Raw genomic sequence first — 15,978 nt, 5'->3', positions numbered from 1 at the left:
GTCTCGTTTCTTTTTATCATCTTTTGATTTAAATGTGTAGTAAGTTAGAGTCCTTTTTAACAGTTCTACCTCAAATCCATCCATTAACCTTCGGCGATGAGCCGGCCAATGCAGGAGATACAGTCGGTCTTCAATGTATGGTGACCAAAGGCGATATACCAATTAATATCACTTGGTATTTAAACGGAAAATCTCTCAAGAATGTGCCAGGAGTGACTATAACAAAGATCGGCCATAAGTCCAGCAGTCTCTCGATAGATGCGGTATCTTTTATCCATACGGGGGTTTTCACTTGCCTTGCCACAAACCAAGCTGGTCAAGCCAATTACTCAACCAATTTAGTTGTAAACGGTAATTCCTAATCCGATGCTATTTTATGTTTAATTTGTTAAGTAATTTTGTTTTATAATATTCCCCATCCTCCTATCTCTCATAATTTATTCGCCCAGATCATTTGTCGTCACAGTTTGCTAATTAAGATCTAGCAACTATATACTAATGGGTGGTCAGAATGTAGTAATGCACTGACAGATTAATTTGTGGGTTTTGCATAGGTTTTACTCGTCAAAGCATGCTTATTAAGGGTTAATTTAACAGTTCTACCGCAAATCCATCCATTTACTTTTGGCGACGAGCCCGCCAATGCAGGAGATACAGTCGGACTTCAATGTATGGTGACGAAAGGAGATATACCTATAAATATCACTTGGCATCTAAATGGGAAATCTCTCAAGAACTTACCAGGAGTAACTATAGCAAAAATGGGTCATAAGTCCAGCAGTCTCTCGATAGATGCTGTATCTTTTATCCATACGGGTGTTTTCACTTGCCTTGCCACAAACCAAGCTGGTCAAGCCAACTATACAACCAATTTAATAGTTAACGGTAATATTTAATCCAATGCAATTTTATGTTTGATTTGTTTCGCAATTTTGTTGTATAATATTTCCCATCCACCTGCCTACTACCATTTGTTTCGATAGATAATGAGGATAGTCAAAATTAATGATGATATTAAAAATTACATTTATTAAATTAATTTTTCACTCTCACAGTACTACCGCAAGTAACGCCGTTTGATTTCGGTGAAGAAATCCTTAACGCGGGTGATACTGTATCCCTTACGTGCACTGTAGGAAAAGGAGATTTGCCTTTAAAAATTTACTGGCAGCTTAACAATGAGTCCCTTCATTCTGGGAATGGAGTATTTCTTAACAGAAATGGAAAGAGAATATCTGTTCTTAGCATCGAAAATGTTCAGCACGAACACATCGGGAACTACACTTGTATTGCTGAAAACGACGCTGGTCGCAGTAGTCATACTGCTGTCCTCAACGTTAATGGTATCCGACATATTAGACGTGTATCACTGATGCAATATTTTTATTTGCTTTTCGCACGATGATGTATTATCTATGTGTATTTTATTTATCGCATTACCGATTTCCTCACAATGGTTGCAATTCGCTAACATAATATTTAACACCTTTAAAAACCTCTTTTGCTACGTCTCATATTCAAATAATTTATTCAACTTCAGTGGCACCACAAATAATGCCGTTTGACTTCGGCACTGATCCAGTTAATGATCAAGAAATGGTTGTCGCTATGTGCACGGTTAGCAAGGGCGATCTCCCACTTACCATTAAATGGTATTTCAACGGAGCAGTTGTGAAATCCGAATCGAATGGCGTAATGTTAACCAATGCTAAGAGGACTAGTCAACTTACCATTGAATCTGTTTCTCACCATAACCAGGGAAATTATACGTGCCATGTGACAAATCAAGCTGGAACAACGAATCACACTGCCGAGCTTTATGTTAATGGTACATTTTGTAGACTTTACGTTAATGTGCTTATTAAATGTTTTCATAATCCTCTTTCCATACCACAGTCCCACCACAACTGATACCTTTCGACTTTGGCGAAGATACAGTTAACGCACAGGAATTGGCATTAGTCACTTGCACAGTCAGTAAGGGTGATTTGCCCTTAACCATCGAATGGTACTTTAATGAAAGAAAAGTAAACTCAGGAGAGAATGGAATACTTCTCGCTAATACGAAACGTACAAGCCAATTAACCATTGAATCAGTTACTCATCAAAACCAAGGAAATTATACTTGTGTAGTGGGAAATGAAGCAGGAAAAATGAACCACACAACTCAACTTTTTGTCAATGGTATCAATTATTATTCTGATATGTAGTAGTTTTATCTTAAATATTGTATATTGTCTGCGTAAAACTTCACATAATCCTGAAATATCCTATCTGTCCTTTTTGTAACTTTGGCGTGGTATAAAGTGTAAGCACACAAGACATCCTCTTCATAGATAAATCAATTTAAAAAAGTTTATTTCAGTGGCGCCAATAATAGCGCCATTCGAATTCGACGAATCAGTATATTTCGGCGAAGGAGTTCAAATCACTTGCCATGTGCCAAAAGGAGATACGCCTCTAAATTTCAAGTGGAGTTTTGATGATGGAGATGTGAGTTCTCTGTCGGGGCTAAACATAATCAATGCTGGAAGCAGGGGTTCCGTTTTGGTTATAGGCGCCGTCACAGCTAAGCATTCTGGCAATTACACGTGCACAGCCTCAAACACTGTCGCCATGGCTAGCCATCACGCAACGCTTAATGTCAAGGGTACCTACGTGTGCAAACATCCATCTCCGTCTGCTTATTGTGTTTTGTTTTACCACAATTCCAGATCACCTATTAAGATTATTTTTGGATATTCTTGCAGTTGCCCCCATTATATCTCCTTTTGAATTTGACGAAGCCGTTTTTTATGGGGAAAGTATACAAGTCATGTGTCAAACTCCGAAAGGAGACACTCCAATTAGTTTTACGTGGACGTTCCGCGGCCGAACCATAGGAGAAAGTGACAAAATCTCAATAACCAAAGTAGGGGCTAGAAGTTCTATATTAGTTATTCCGTCAGTAACTGAAAAACATAGTGGAAATTATACGTGTACAGCTTCAAATGTTGTTGCACATACAAATCACACAGGCACACTTAATGTTCAGGGTATATGATTGTTTAATATTTGTATATTTATTATTATTTTATTTTACTTTTATTTGCCAGTTCCCCCACACATCGTTCCATTTGAAGCCGAAGAACCAGTATATGCTGGAGAATCCGTGCAGTTAACTTGTCATGTTTCTAAAGGCGATGCACCTCTTAGTATATCTTGGAGTTTCCATGGAGAAGAATTGTCTTCCCATCAAGGAATCACAACAACGAAGATTGGCCAACGAACATCATTACTCACGATATCGAGCGCAATGGCCGGACACAGCGGCGAATATTCGTGTCACGCCACTAACCATGCCGGCCTCGCCGTTCACTCCACCTCCGTCAATGTTCACGGTATCTCCTGCCCCTCTACACAGAAGTACGCACGCTGCACGCTTGCTCCCATAATATAAATTTAAACCGTAAGCTTTCTAAATTAACAGTTTTGCCACACATCGTACCTTTCGAGGCGGATGAGTCAGTGTTTGCTGGTGAATCGGTTCAACTCAACTGCCATGTCTCCAAAGGCGACTTACCTATTGATATCAAATGGCATTTTCATGGGACCGAAAATTCATCATCTCATCTTGGCATAATGACGACTAAAATGACATCGCGAACTTCATTTCTTTCAATTGCCACGGCTACTGCGAGCCACAGCGGCAGCTATACATGTGTAGCAACCAATAGTGCTGGCTCCACTAATCATTCCACAGTCCTTAACGTTCATGGTCAGTTTCATTTACATCATATTTATATCACAGCTATTTAAAGCTTGTCGTTGTTCAAGGATAAACCAATGAAATCAGCACGTTTTTCTTTGGTATATCCCATGGCGACGCAGTCTTATTTTAAATGTTATATAATTTGCTTTCATTTTCATTATTCTTTGTTAATATTTTTCTGCAGTTTTACCAAATATTCTGCCATTTGACGTTGATCAAGCATTATTTTCGGGGGAGTCCGTGCAAATGATGTGTCACATATCGAAAGGCGATGCACCTCTGCAGGTTCGCTGGGAGTTTAATGGAAAATTAATGTCACCTGAGCTAGGAACATTTTCTAAAGTGGGTGATAGATCATCAGTTTTGATACTACCCTCCCTTACTGGAAGCCACAGTGGGAACTACACTTGCATTGCGAAAAATCACGCTGGCCAAACATCGTACACTACTGTACTGAAAGTCATTGGTATATGGTCTATTGTAGTCGTAATTATTAGGTTATTTCAATTTTGTTTTCATTCGATTTCCATATATTTCCTGACATACATTATTTTGTTTCACATTTCGAACTTAAAGTGGAGCCATACATCATACCATTTGAAGTTGAAGAATCTATATTTGCCGGGGAATCTGTGCACATCACGTGTCATGTTTCAAAGGGAGATCGGCCTTTGCAAATATCCTGGAGTTTTCAAGGGGTTGAAATACCGTATCATAACAACTTGGGCATAACTACCACAAAGTTAGGAGAAAAGGCCTCTGTTTTGAGTATCCCTACAGCTAAAGGTCAACACAGTGGAAATTATACTTGTACGGCAAGTAACCGGGCAGGTCACACTCATCACTCCGCTGTCGTCAACGTTCATGGTACATTGCTGTATTACGTACTTTTACGTCATTGATAGAGAACATATGTTTGTGCCAGATATGATTTGCACGATATTAGATTTAATAGTTGTTTACTTTTTACTTTCAAATTAGTTGTACCCCACATCATGCCTTTTGAGATCGAAGAATCTATCTACTACGGCGAATCAGTTCAGATGACATGCCACGCAAGCAAAGGCGATCGTCCAATGTCTATAACTTGGACATTTGAGGGACAAGATATCTCAACGCATACAGGAATTAAAACAATGAAAATGGCAGAACAAACCTCATTTTTATCGATAGCTTCAGTAACAGGAGCTCATAGCGGAAACTATACTTGTATAGCCAAAAATAAAGCCGGAGAGGACAGATACACAACTGCTCTTCATGTTAAGGGTATATAAGCTACTTAATAGCATGAACATGGCAGTAAATATATTAACTTTATGTATTTTCCTTGCTCAGTCATACCACATATAAAACCATTCGAATTGGACGAGGCTGTATTTGCTGGAGAATCCGTGCACCTTGATTGTCATGTGCCTAAAGGCGATGCACCCCTGAATATAACATGGACTTTTAAAGGACAGCGAATAACAAATAGACTAGGAGTTAAAACAACGAAACTAAATGAACGCGTATCCGTCCTAGACATCCCAAGCGTCTCTGATATGAATAGTGGAAATTACACCTGTACAGCAAGTAATAAAGCTTGCACCGTAAACCACACGACATTGCTCAACGTAATTGGTATTTAAACCGAACAATAATATATTCTTGCTTGCTTTTCGTTTAGTTCCACCTGTGGTCCAACCATTTACGTTTGGAGAGGTTGCACTGAATTCTGGACAAGTAGTAACAGCAGCATGTTCCGTAATTGAAGGAGACCACCCGCTTCAGTTGCGTTGGCTATTTGATAATGAGCCCATTAAACCTAGATCAGGAGTAACCGTATTTAATATTGGCGAACGGAGTGCTATTTTAAGTATTGGCTCAGTATCACACAGCCACGCAGGAAATTATTCGTGTGTAGCGGAAAACGAAGCCGGGACTGACTCGCATACATCCACCCTGATAATCAACGGTGCTTAACATTTGCGTCCATTCTATAACATTAACGTAGGACATAGCGTAGCTGCATCAATGTTGGTTGCACCCTTGTTTTTATACATGAACGCGCTGTGTTAGATTTTAACACTTCCTGAAACTCCCAAATAAACCATTATGTTTGATGATTCACATATACATTTTAGATTTGATGAATTATTCGATTCGAAATAAAAATCGCAGAATAAATCCATTCACGGTAGATCTTAGGTTTGGAAATAAATCTTTTAGTAGATAGACCTAAAAACATAATTTGTTTCAGTTCCTCCGAAAATTGCTCCCTTCTCATCTGGGCCTGAACCGGCTTTTCTTGGAGATTATTTTGCTTTACAATGCATTATCACTCATGGTGATCAACCACTAAAAATTGATTGGACTATTAACAATCAGTCGGCCAAAAATGTTCCTGGTGTCCGTATCAGTAATAATGACAGAAGAAGTAGCGTCCTTACAATTGAATCTATCACCGCTGGCCACGCAGGAACTTATAACTGCACGGCCAGAAATAATGGCGGAGTAGTTTTTTATACGACTGAATTAGTCGTAAAGGGTGCGCAGTTATTACATTATCATTAAACATTTTTTATTCCTTATAACTCGAACTAAGCTATATTGTGCTTCATTGTAAATTTTTTATTGTCCCAGTACCGCCCTTGATAGTGCCGTTCAATTTCGGGGAGATTCCATCAAACCCTGGCGATGCTGTGGTAGTCAACTGTGTGGCAACTAAAGGAGATTTGCCACTCGAGATTTCCTGGACTTTTAGCAGTGAAACCGTTGACTCTAACATGCACCGCGATATCATCACAACTCCACTGGGCCCGCGCGCGTCCGTGCTGACTATCAACTCTGTAAGCGCGAACCACCAAGGAAACTACACTTGCATTGTGCAAAATGCGGCCGGGCGTGCGGAACATGTGGCCAACCTCGTCGTCAACGGCACGTTCATTTTATTTTACAACGATCTCTCTATAATAATGCATCAGGGAACTAACATCACGAAACAGCACACAAGATCTGATCTACTCACACCTCTCAAATCCACCAACAATACTAACTCGCTTGCCGATGAAAATTAATCCGCAATTTCTATGGTTGGTTCCAGTATTGCCACGTATGGTACCATTTTCATTTGAGACCCCACTATATGCTGGCCAAGCAACGCAGGTGACTTGTCTCATATCTGAGGGCGACCTTCCGCTAGACATTCAGTGGTATTTTGAAGGACGACCCCTTACGGAAAAAGCTGGAGTTACAGCTACCAAAATAGCAAAAAGGGCTTCACTGCTTCTCATTGACCCCGCAGGGTGGTCACATAGTGGCACCTATGTATGTCTTGCCCGAAACGTGGCGGGCTCCTCCAACTATTCAGCTTCGTTAGAAGTTCATGGTATATACGAAGACATCGTAACAAGTGTAATCCATAATATCCTAGCACGGGCAAAGCTTTGCGTAGTTATATTTATATACATATAATTGTGTGCTTTCAGTCAGATTGTTGTAACATTATCTAATGTAGGTATACTCAGTATAATCAGAAGTATTCTTACTGTAGGTAGGTAGGTACATGTTTATGAACCGACTGCGGCTATCATCGACGACTCCTTCTGTCCTTCCCGGCATTTTATTCACTATCATCCTTCCAATTCCTATTTTCCTGTCTTTTTTGGTATTATTTGCATTTAGTTCTTGCTTGTCGTCTGGCTTTACTTGAAATGTTAAAGTAATGTTTTTTAGCTCCAAAATCTAGTTTGCTATAAAATTAATCAAATTTGAAATCGATTAATAAAATCGTAAGATTCAGTATAAACGTAAAACCTTACATTAACATTGAGAAACAAACATATTGCAGCTTTTGTTTTATTTACTTTTCTTTTTGTTCTCCTTTTATACTAATTTGGTAGCTTTGGAAGCTTTATTTTTATGTTGCTTTGTGGTACTAACTCACTTATTATAAGCTTTCATAGAACTCATTGAACAGTTTCGTACAATCTTATTTACTTTTAACGTCTTACATCTTAACATATTCGAATCCAAAAATTGTATGAAAGCTTATAATGAACAAATAATATTATTCTAGGCACCGGTAGGATATTAACAGTGTGGTTTTTAGCGCAAATTCAAAATCGCAGTTACCTTCATCATACTATAACTAGAGACAATGCAATACAGTGGAGATGCACTCACTCAAATGATATTGTTTTTGTATATTTATATAATAAATATAAAATTATGACGCTCAATATTAAGTGGGTCATCTGCACGTAAAATACATTCCATATAATATGGGGCCTAAATAGTTGCTGTGGGCCACGTGCACGGATCTCACCCAGGTGCCAGTCGGCGTTCTCCGTATCAAAGTCAAAGTTCTTTATTTGCCAGAAACATTCACAAGTAAAGTTGTTACAAATTTAAGAGCAGGCACATGTTTCGTCTTGATAGACATGCAAATATTTTTGTGGTTTCACTTCACAATATTATAAACCTAACACAATCAATAATTACTGCTACATTTAATTTAATCAATGTAAAGCCCTCTAAAAGACCCTACAATACACATTTACAATAATAAATGAAATGCTAAGAGATAATGTATTAAAAATAATCACAAGAAAATAAAATATTATTGGTAAAAATAGTATTGGTGCCAGTTACCACTTCGTTCGATAATATTCATTTATTGAGTAAAAGCAATATTTTTAATAGTGTTAATAATTTAAATTTAAATCTGTTTAACACTGTCTCCTCTCTTATTTCTCTTTCGTAATTTATTAAATATTTCTACACACATAGACACATGACAGTTTTTTTTTGGTACAAAGTGGTTCTAATGTGTGCAACATCAATGTACCGGCGAATTAATATCACTCACCGCTCAATACCTTACTGGTGCCTACAATTAATTTAAAACTATCGATATTGGAAAATATACGTTGAGACTTAGACATGTTCAATAAGAGAACAGATATTGATTACATTACATTTACATATTAATATCAATTTCGTTTATTTTCCACTTTCGGTATTTAACCAATTACCATCGAAGCCTCAGGGGCTCATTGTCAGTTGATAATCGATTTTCAAACGTTGGTCTTACGTTGGTCTCCTGTTGAATCAAGATTTTAAGATCATTGCAATCAATGATATTACCACAAAGACAAGATATAATATTAAAATCATCATTACCACCGCATACACTAATTGAATTTATGTTTGATGGCGTGAGTAAAGCAATTGGAATAAAAGAAGAAGAATATGTCGTTGCTAATCTGTCGAAACTGATTCCAAATTATGACATTTTGAAGTCACGCCCATAACTTAAATGCACATATATAATTTATAATATCGTTGATTGCAATAAATACGAAAAAGTTAAATTTTTAAAGTAACTTCTTTTGAAACTATATTTTTTAAATGCAGTAAATTAGTTTATTCCACAATTTGAAATTTAAATTAATATTCTTTTAAATAAAATCAGTTGAATTATTAGATTAAATTTTAATTTGATGTGAAGATGTTTATTTTAATGTCATGTACATATTTTAGTTCCGCCACGTTGGATTTTGGAACCCACTGATAAAGCGTTTGCTCAGGGATCTGATGCTAAAGTTGAATGTAAAGCTGATGGCTTCCCCAAGCCCCAAGTCACGTGGAAGAGGGCTGAAGGTTTGTTAACCTTACAATCATATTTGGCCGTAATTCCAGACAAAACGTTCCAAACCACAATCATGTCGAAATTGAGTTAAGAACACAAAACTGGTCACGTGATTAAAAAATGGCATCCCTACTGTCACTCTTTAAATGACATCATGGCTTACTTAGCCCGACCTACTTGTATGGAATACACTAGTATTTGTTAAACTTTAAACATGAATTCCTTAAAATGTGATTTTTGTGGCCTGGAACGTTTTTAAGGAACTACGTCCATTTATTTTTAAAATTAAAAAAAAATGGTGGGTGAATAGGCGTTTAATTTTCAATACCTTTTAAACATTTATATAATATTGGTAATATGTTACAATTTCAGGGGAGACGCCCGGCGATTATAAAGACCTGAAGCCAAACAATCCAAATGTTAAAGTAGAGGACGGAACCCTGGCTATTACTAACATCCAGAAAACAAATGAAGGTTACTATCTGTGTGAAGCTGTTAATGGTATTGGATCTGGATTGTCAGCTGTCATATTGATTAGTGTACAAGGTAAGTGCGACAGATAATCTATATAAATATTAGGTTAGGTTAGGTTTAGGCGTGATTGAGCCTCAAACAAAGACCATTTTCAGTATATATATGTAGATTTCCTCCAATATATTGACTCATTACGATATCTCTGGAATCATAACGCTTATGACTTGAAATTTGGTTGGAATATTCCTTTCGCCGAGTAGAGGTCAGCTAAGATAGATTTTTCGAAACCAACTAATGTAATTCCACGTGCAAGAGTTTTTTTTATTATAAACAGAGCAGCGTCTGTTGAGTCAGCTAGTATATTATAAATTAAAACGATTAAGAAAACATTTCAGTTTGTATGAGCGTTACATCTCCCGGTAAGCATAGCTTGGGTAGTTATTTCTGGTATCGTATATAGGTAAGTAAGCCATACCAGGTATATTCGTAACTTAAACGTTTTCAATACAAAATAAATACCGACTCCTAATGTATATTTTAAACAAAAAGAAAATAAATATATTGACTACCACTTGTAAAGGTTTCTGTCAAAATCAAAAAATGATGGTCGGACGCCAGTATATTATTGAAGGAATATCATTACTTACAATGTGATAACAACAACATAATATAATTATATAATTTGTATTACAATAAATTGTAACTCGCCGTGTCTGTTATTTAAAAAAATATAGGCTTTTAGTCACGGACGAGTAAAATAAGAAGGACTCCGTGTCACCTTACATAATAGTGAGGCACCAAAACAAGCTGGTAAACGTGTAAATACATAGCCCCACGCATACATTTATACTAATACAAGCCGATTGGCCGCCATTATGAGATTGCCATCGTCTGTCAGAGCAGTTTGCGTCGCAATAAAATATTTTCAAATGTCGTCGTGTGTTGTGAAAAAGTGTAAAAAAAAAAAGTACAATACTATAAAAGTATTAGTGCATATATGATTATTTAAGGGAGAAAAAATTGTGTGTTATTCTGTTTTACTCTTTGGTTTGGTCTAACATATAAAACTCGTTTCGATATACACGTGAACGAATTATAAACAATCTTTTAACTATTAATTTCAGCCCCACCCCAGTTCGAAATCAAAATGAGAAACCAGACTGCCCGCAGGAGCGAGCCGGCTGTTCTGCAGTGCCAAGCCAAAGGAGAGAAGGTAATGGAGAACATCTTAAGTGCATCGCTAGTGAAATTACTGGGCAAATAAGACTTAACATCTTATGTTCAGCTCAGAATTTTTGGGTTTTTCAAGAATCCTGAGCAAGGCGTATCAAATACCAACAGCTAAACGTCTCGTCCCTTATTTTCATAAAAAAAAACCCTCTACCATAACATGACTAACGCTGCATAATGAACACGTCGCACTTTTCTAACAACTTGTGAAGCTTGTGGAGCTATGAACTTACATTTTCGAATGTTGCTAGTCATATACTGCTTTTCAATTGAGATTTTTTTTCAGTGCATACACTATTTCTGTACTATTCAGCCGCGTTCAAAGTTTTTAAGTTGTAACATAATAACTTGCAGCTCGACAGATTTTTATTTATTCATTTATTTAACTATAAAGCCTATCTATCCTTACAGAGTGACCTATTGCAATAGAGACTTGACTTAAATTTAAGTATTTAAATTGATATAAATATACATCTTAGAGCTACTACGAACAATCTATACCTACTTATACTAAATAATTACTATTACTAGAATTGATATAAATATACATCTTAGAGCTACTACGAACAATCTATACCTACTTATACTAAATAATTACTATTACTAGAACATACACCAACTACCCTAATTTTAAACTCGTTCAGTGAGCAAGCAAACAAGTCAATCCTATGTGAAAGTTCGTTTAAATTTCATAAAGCGACTGTAAAAGGCTTGTTTCGCTTATTTTCCATAAATATAAAACCAGGAGTACATCCCTCCTAGTTTCTATTTTATCATACCCAACCATGACATGAACAAAAAGTGTAGGATATAGAAGTGGATATTCTGAGTATACTTTGTAGAGTTTTAGATATATAACCTAACAAATTTATTTTGTATTCTTTGCAACATGAGCTTGTACTTGGCTATTGTATAGCCTTATATTCTAAATGACTTCTAACCAAAGCCTCATATATTGAAGAATGTCGGGCTCGGGTGCAAACACCTCATACCGACTAAAAAACTCCTCTGTGCTGATAGCCCTAAAAGCTTTTACAGCGAAGCCGGGCGGGGGCCGTGGAGGCCGAAAATGTAGCTCACAGGCGTGGGGCATCTCAGAAGGAGGCTCGAACTTCGGACCAGAACTGCTCACTAGGCTGGAAGGAGAGAAGCTCACTTACGATCTAACATATCTGTTAGTCCAATGGACTCTAGGTTATTCCAATGGACTCTAGGTTAGTCCAATGGACTCTAGGTTATTCCAATGGACTCTTGTTTATTCCAATGGACTCTAGGATAGCCTCATATAGAACTCGTATAGCGTTGATATTTATGAAATTTTATTATTATTATTTCAGCCTATCGGAATAATTTGGAACATGAACAACAAGAGACTCGAGCCCAAGTCTGATCCCCGCTACACCATCCGCGAGGAGATCCTTCCCGGCGGAGTGGTCTCCGACCTCAGCATCAGACGGACCGAGCGTTCTGACAGTGCCCTCTTCACCTGTGTCGCCACCAATGCTTTCGGCTCTGATGACACCAGCATCAACATGATCATTCAAGGTAATCTAAAATTTAATAATTTAATCATTTTGAGCGGTTGTCACTAGAAGCACGGACTAGTAAAAAAATAAGGACTCCGTAGTACTATAACAGTGTAGCACCAAAACAAGCCAATTAACGTGTAAATACATAGCACCACGCACACACTTACACTACTAAAGGCCGATAGGCGGTCATTATGAAAATTGTCATCGTCTGTGACAGATCAGTTTGCGTCACAATAAAATATTTTAAAAATGCCGTCGTGCGTTGTGAAAAAGTGTAAAAATGATACTATATAAGTATTTGTGGCCATATATGATTATTTAAGGGAGAAAAAAATGTGTAACTACATAGTTTCCCCCGTAACCGCACACACACTGGCATAATGGTGCTTCACTTGCTAATATCACGGCGCGGAGTTTTTTTTTTCTCGTCCGTGACTAGAAGTAAGTTTATCTTTATTTGGAACAAACACAACAAATACAGATGGACATTTGCAAAATATAATAACAAACAATATGAAAAACTTATCAAAATAATTATGAATATAATATGCATGCCTAATCTAATTAAAACTAATATACATCAAGAACCTAAGAAAAAACTAAAGTAATTCTTATTCTATATCAACATAGTAAGGTGGAGTGTTTTGTCCCAAAAAGGTTTGCTACTCAGCATATTAGTTAGGTACAACCCAATACTTTCAGTAGCTTCCTTCAAGAAGGCGGCCGTCGTGATTACAACTATTAAGACGTATAATAAGTATGGTGAAATGTCGCTATCTCTCTCCAACGAGAGAAGTACCCACCTACCTGTACAGTAAGGTCAACTGTCCCCGGTAATACATGTCGTCTGATTTGTGGGAACAACATACAATGATTTAAATCTTATCATTTTTTCTCAAAATGAGTGGCTTTCCAGATCGATTGTAACCATTTAAAAGTATCTTCCATGTGCCTTTTAAATTAAAACTTTGGGTTTGGGATCAATTTCGATATCCTCGCAGTATCTCATTTCCATTTTACATCTTTTCATAGTCAAATAATCAAATAAAATAAAATAAAATAAAGAAGCCTTATATTTCATGCAATAAAGAGTAACATTTTTTTTAATTGCTAGGGTTAGTAAATTTTATAAAAAAAATTCTTAGTATTTAAAGTATTTTTTTATGTTTTATATTTGCAAGAATCCCTCTACAGGTTAAGGCCTCGTCCAAGGATTGCCATTCTTCTCTGGTTTGAGCTAGCTTACTGCCAGCCGACTGAATAATTTCGTCTTCCCAACTAGCATTGGATCTGCCTCTTTTACGTACCCCTTGAGGTATTTTCCATACAGTCACCTTTTGGATACATCTGGTCTTGTAGACGTGCCACATGTCCCGCCTATTTCCAATTCAAGGTTTGTACGCTTTTCACAGTCTACTTAGCCTTAATTCAATTTAATAATATTAGATACTATCTCATTTCACAGAGGTTCCCGAAGCGCCATACGGTCTGAAAGTGTTAGACAAATCAGGAAGGACTGTGCAGCTGTCTTGGGCTGCTCCATACGATGGTAATTCACCAATCAAGAAGTTCCTCATCGAGTACAAACGGGCCAAAGGCAACTGGGAAAAAGATATTGACAGGTGAGTTATTATATTCAAAATTTAAACCATACATCATATTGTATAATTTGTCAACTTAAACTCTTTTACCTTTTATTTCTGTCAAAATTTCTGGACGATGATTATTTGGAGATGATGCTTCGGGAAATACCACGGGCGCTTGAAGCCTGTGGTAATGGACGACCGTCCTATTGGCATCAGTCATTAATTTTGGCAGAAGTAGATAAAATTTAATTCGCAGAATACATACGGTACGCAGACGTGGTCGCCAACTATGGGCCTAATGAGAAAGCTCATGGTCGCTCAGAGGGCAATGGAGAGGGCTATGCTCGGAGATTCTCTGCGAGATCGAATCAGAAATCAGGAGATCCGGAGGATAACTACAGTCACCGACATAGCCCTAATTATTGCGAAACTGAAGTGGCAGTTTCGCTCCGTAGCACATATTTCTACGGACAGATAGCCGATATATTGGGGCTGTAAAGTACTCGAATGGCGACCACGTACCGAAAGACGCAGTGTTGGTAGGCCCCCCACAAGATGGACCAACGATCTGGTCAAGATCGCTGGAATACGTTGGATGAGGGCAGCGCAGGACCGATCGTCGTGGAAATCTTTGGGGGAGGCCTTAGTCCAGCAGTGGACGTCTTCCGGCTGATGATGATGATGATGGTACATACTTGGTTAGGCAAAATAAAAAAGAAATACTTACAAACATAATAATAATTAAAACTCAGGTAAGCAGAAATCAAACCTCACTCCTACGTCCTGACATACTTCGATAGCCTCTTCTTTAATGCTTGGTACTCAAACTTTGTCGGACAACGCTCCTATGATTCCTCTGGTGTTGCAAGAGTTCGGAACACCAGTATGGGTGGCAGTAATTACGTACCGTCAGGCCACCGCTGGCTCTTTTGTCCTCATATTCTATAAAAAATGGCACCAGCACTGCGGTCGTCCAAATATATATTATATTATGTTGAGAAAAGTAGAATCTCTTTAGCAGAATTTCCATCAACATGGGTTCTATTACATTTTAAAGTTATCTACTTTCAATAATCACCATCTTCATTGTACATCAGGTATGATCTCTGTATAGCCTCAATATTTTATTTTTTAACTCCACATCACTCTCCTAAAATATTTAGGACCGGGTTGGTCGAGCTCAGCTTAGTTTTTTCTTTGAAAAATGACTAGAGATATGACCTAGGTGGATTGATTTTTTCACCCACAAAAATCCCCGTGTAGTGAATTTCATTTAAATCGTTCGAGCCGATGCTGGGATACGTAAAACATATATTATATTCAGACACAAGTGCTCTATTAAAAAGGCTTAATTAATATCATTGATATTATAATAATGCTTATAAATCATATTTGAATAACAAATGAAGAATCGAGTAAATATTTACGGAATACCTTTCAGAGTATTGGTACCAGGTGATGCGACTGAAGCCGGTGTGTTCAGTTTACGACCAGCTACCGCATACCACATCCGTATCGTAGCGGAGAACGAGCTCGGCACCTCAGAACCCTCGGAGACCGTGACCATCATAACCGCCGAGGAAGCTCCCACCGGCATGCCCCAGGACGTGAAGGTTGACGCTTTCGACAAACACACCCTCAGAGTGACATGGAAGCCACCACCACCCCAGGACTGGAACGGTGAACTTCAGGGGTGAGTAGTTGTTCTAATAAACTGAAAGACAAGATCACGCTAGGTGAGTAGGAAGCTCGTTTTTCCTTCTATCAAAAAAA

At 37.7% G+C, this 15,978-nt stretch overlaps 1 protein-coding gene across 4 annotated transcripts in view; it reads left to right on the top strand.

The window, feature by feature from the left end:
- LOC126965453 (cell adhesion molecule Dscam2) overlaps positions 1–15,978 on the top strand; it is a 113,058-nt gene that overhangs the window by 66,503 nt on the left and 30,577 nt on the right. For 2 of the 4 annotated variants that reach the window (XM_050809080.1, XM_050809079.1), the window contains exons 15-20: positions 9,275–9,394; positions 9,756–9,929; positions 10,982–11,070; positions 12,425–12,632; positions 14,085–14,241; positions 15,647–15,898. In XM_050809080.1, coding sequence (XP_050665037.1) covers positions 9,275–9,394; positions 9,756–9,929; positions 10,982–11,070; positions 12,425–12,632; positions 14,085–14,241; positions 15,647–15,898 — 1,000 coding nt within the window. Of the gene's footprint in view, positions 1–4,327; positions 4,619–6,373; positions 6,668–9,274; positions 9,395–9,755; positions 9,930–10,981; positions 11,071–12,424; positions 12,633–14,084; positions 14,242–15,646; positions 15,899–15,978 lie in introns of all 4 variants that reach the window. The other 2 variants (XM_050809078.1, XM_050809076.1) reach the window with 2 other exon arrangements.

The sequence above is a fragment of the Leptidea sinapis genome, chromosome 7, assembly GCF_905404315.1.
Source record: "Leptidea sinapis chromosome 7, ilLepSina1.1, whole genome shotgun sequence".
NCBI classification, from domain to species: Eukaryota; Metazoa; Arthropoda; class Insecta; order Lepidoptera; family Pieridae; genus Leptidea; species Leptidea sinapis.
Note: the sequence above shows the minus strand (reverse complement) of the source record. Positions and strands in the feature narration are given on the sequence as shown.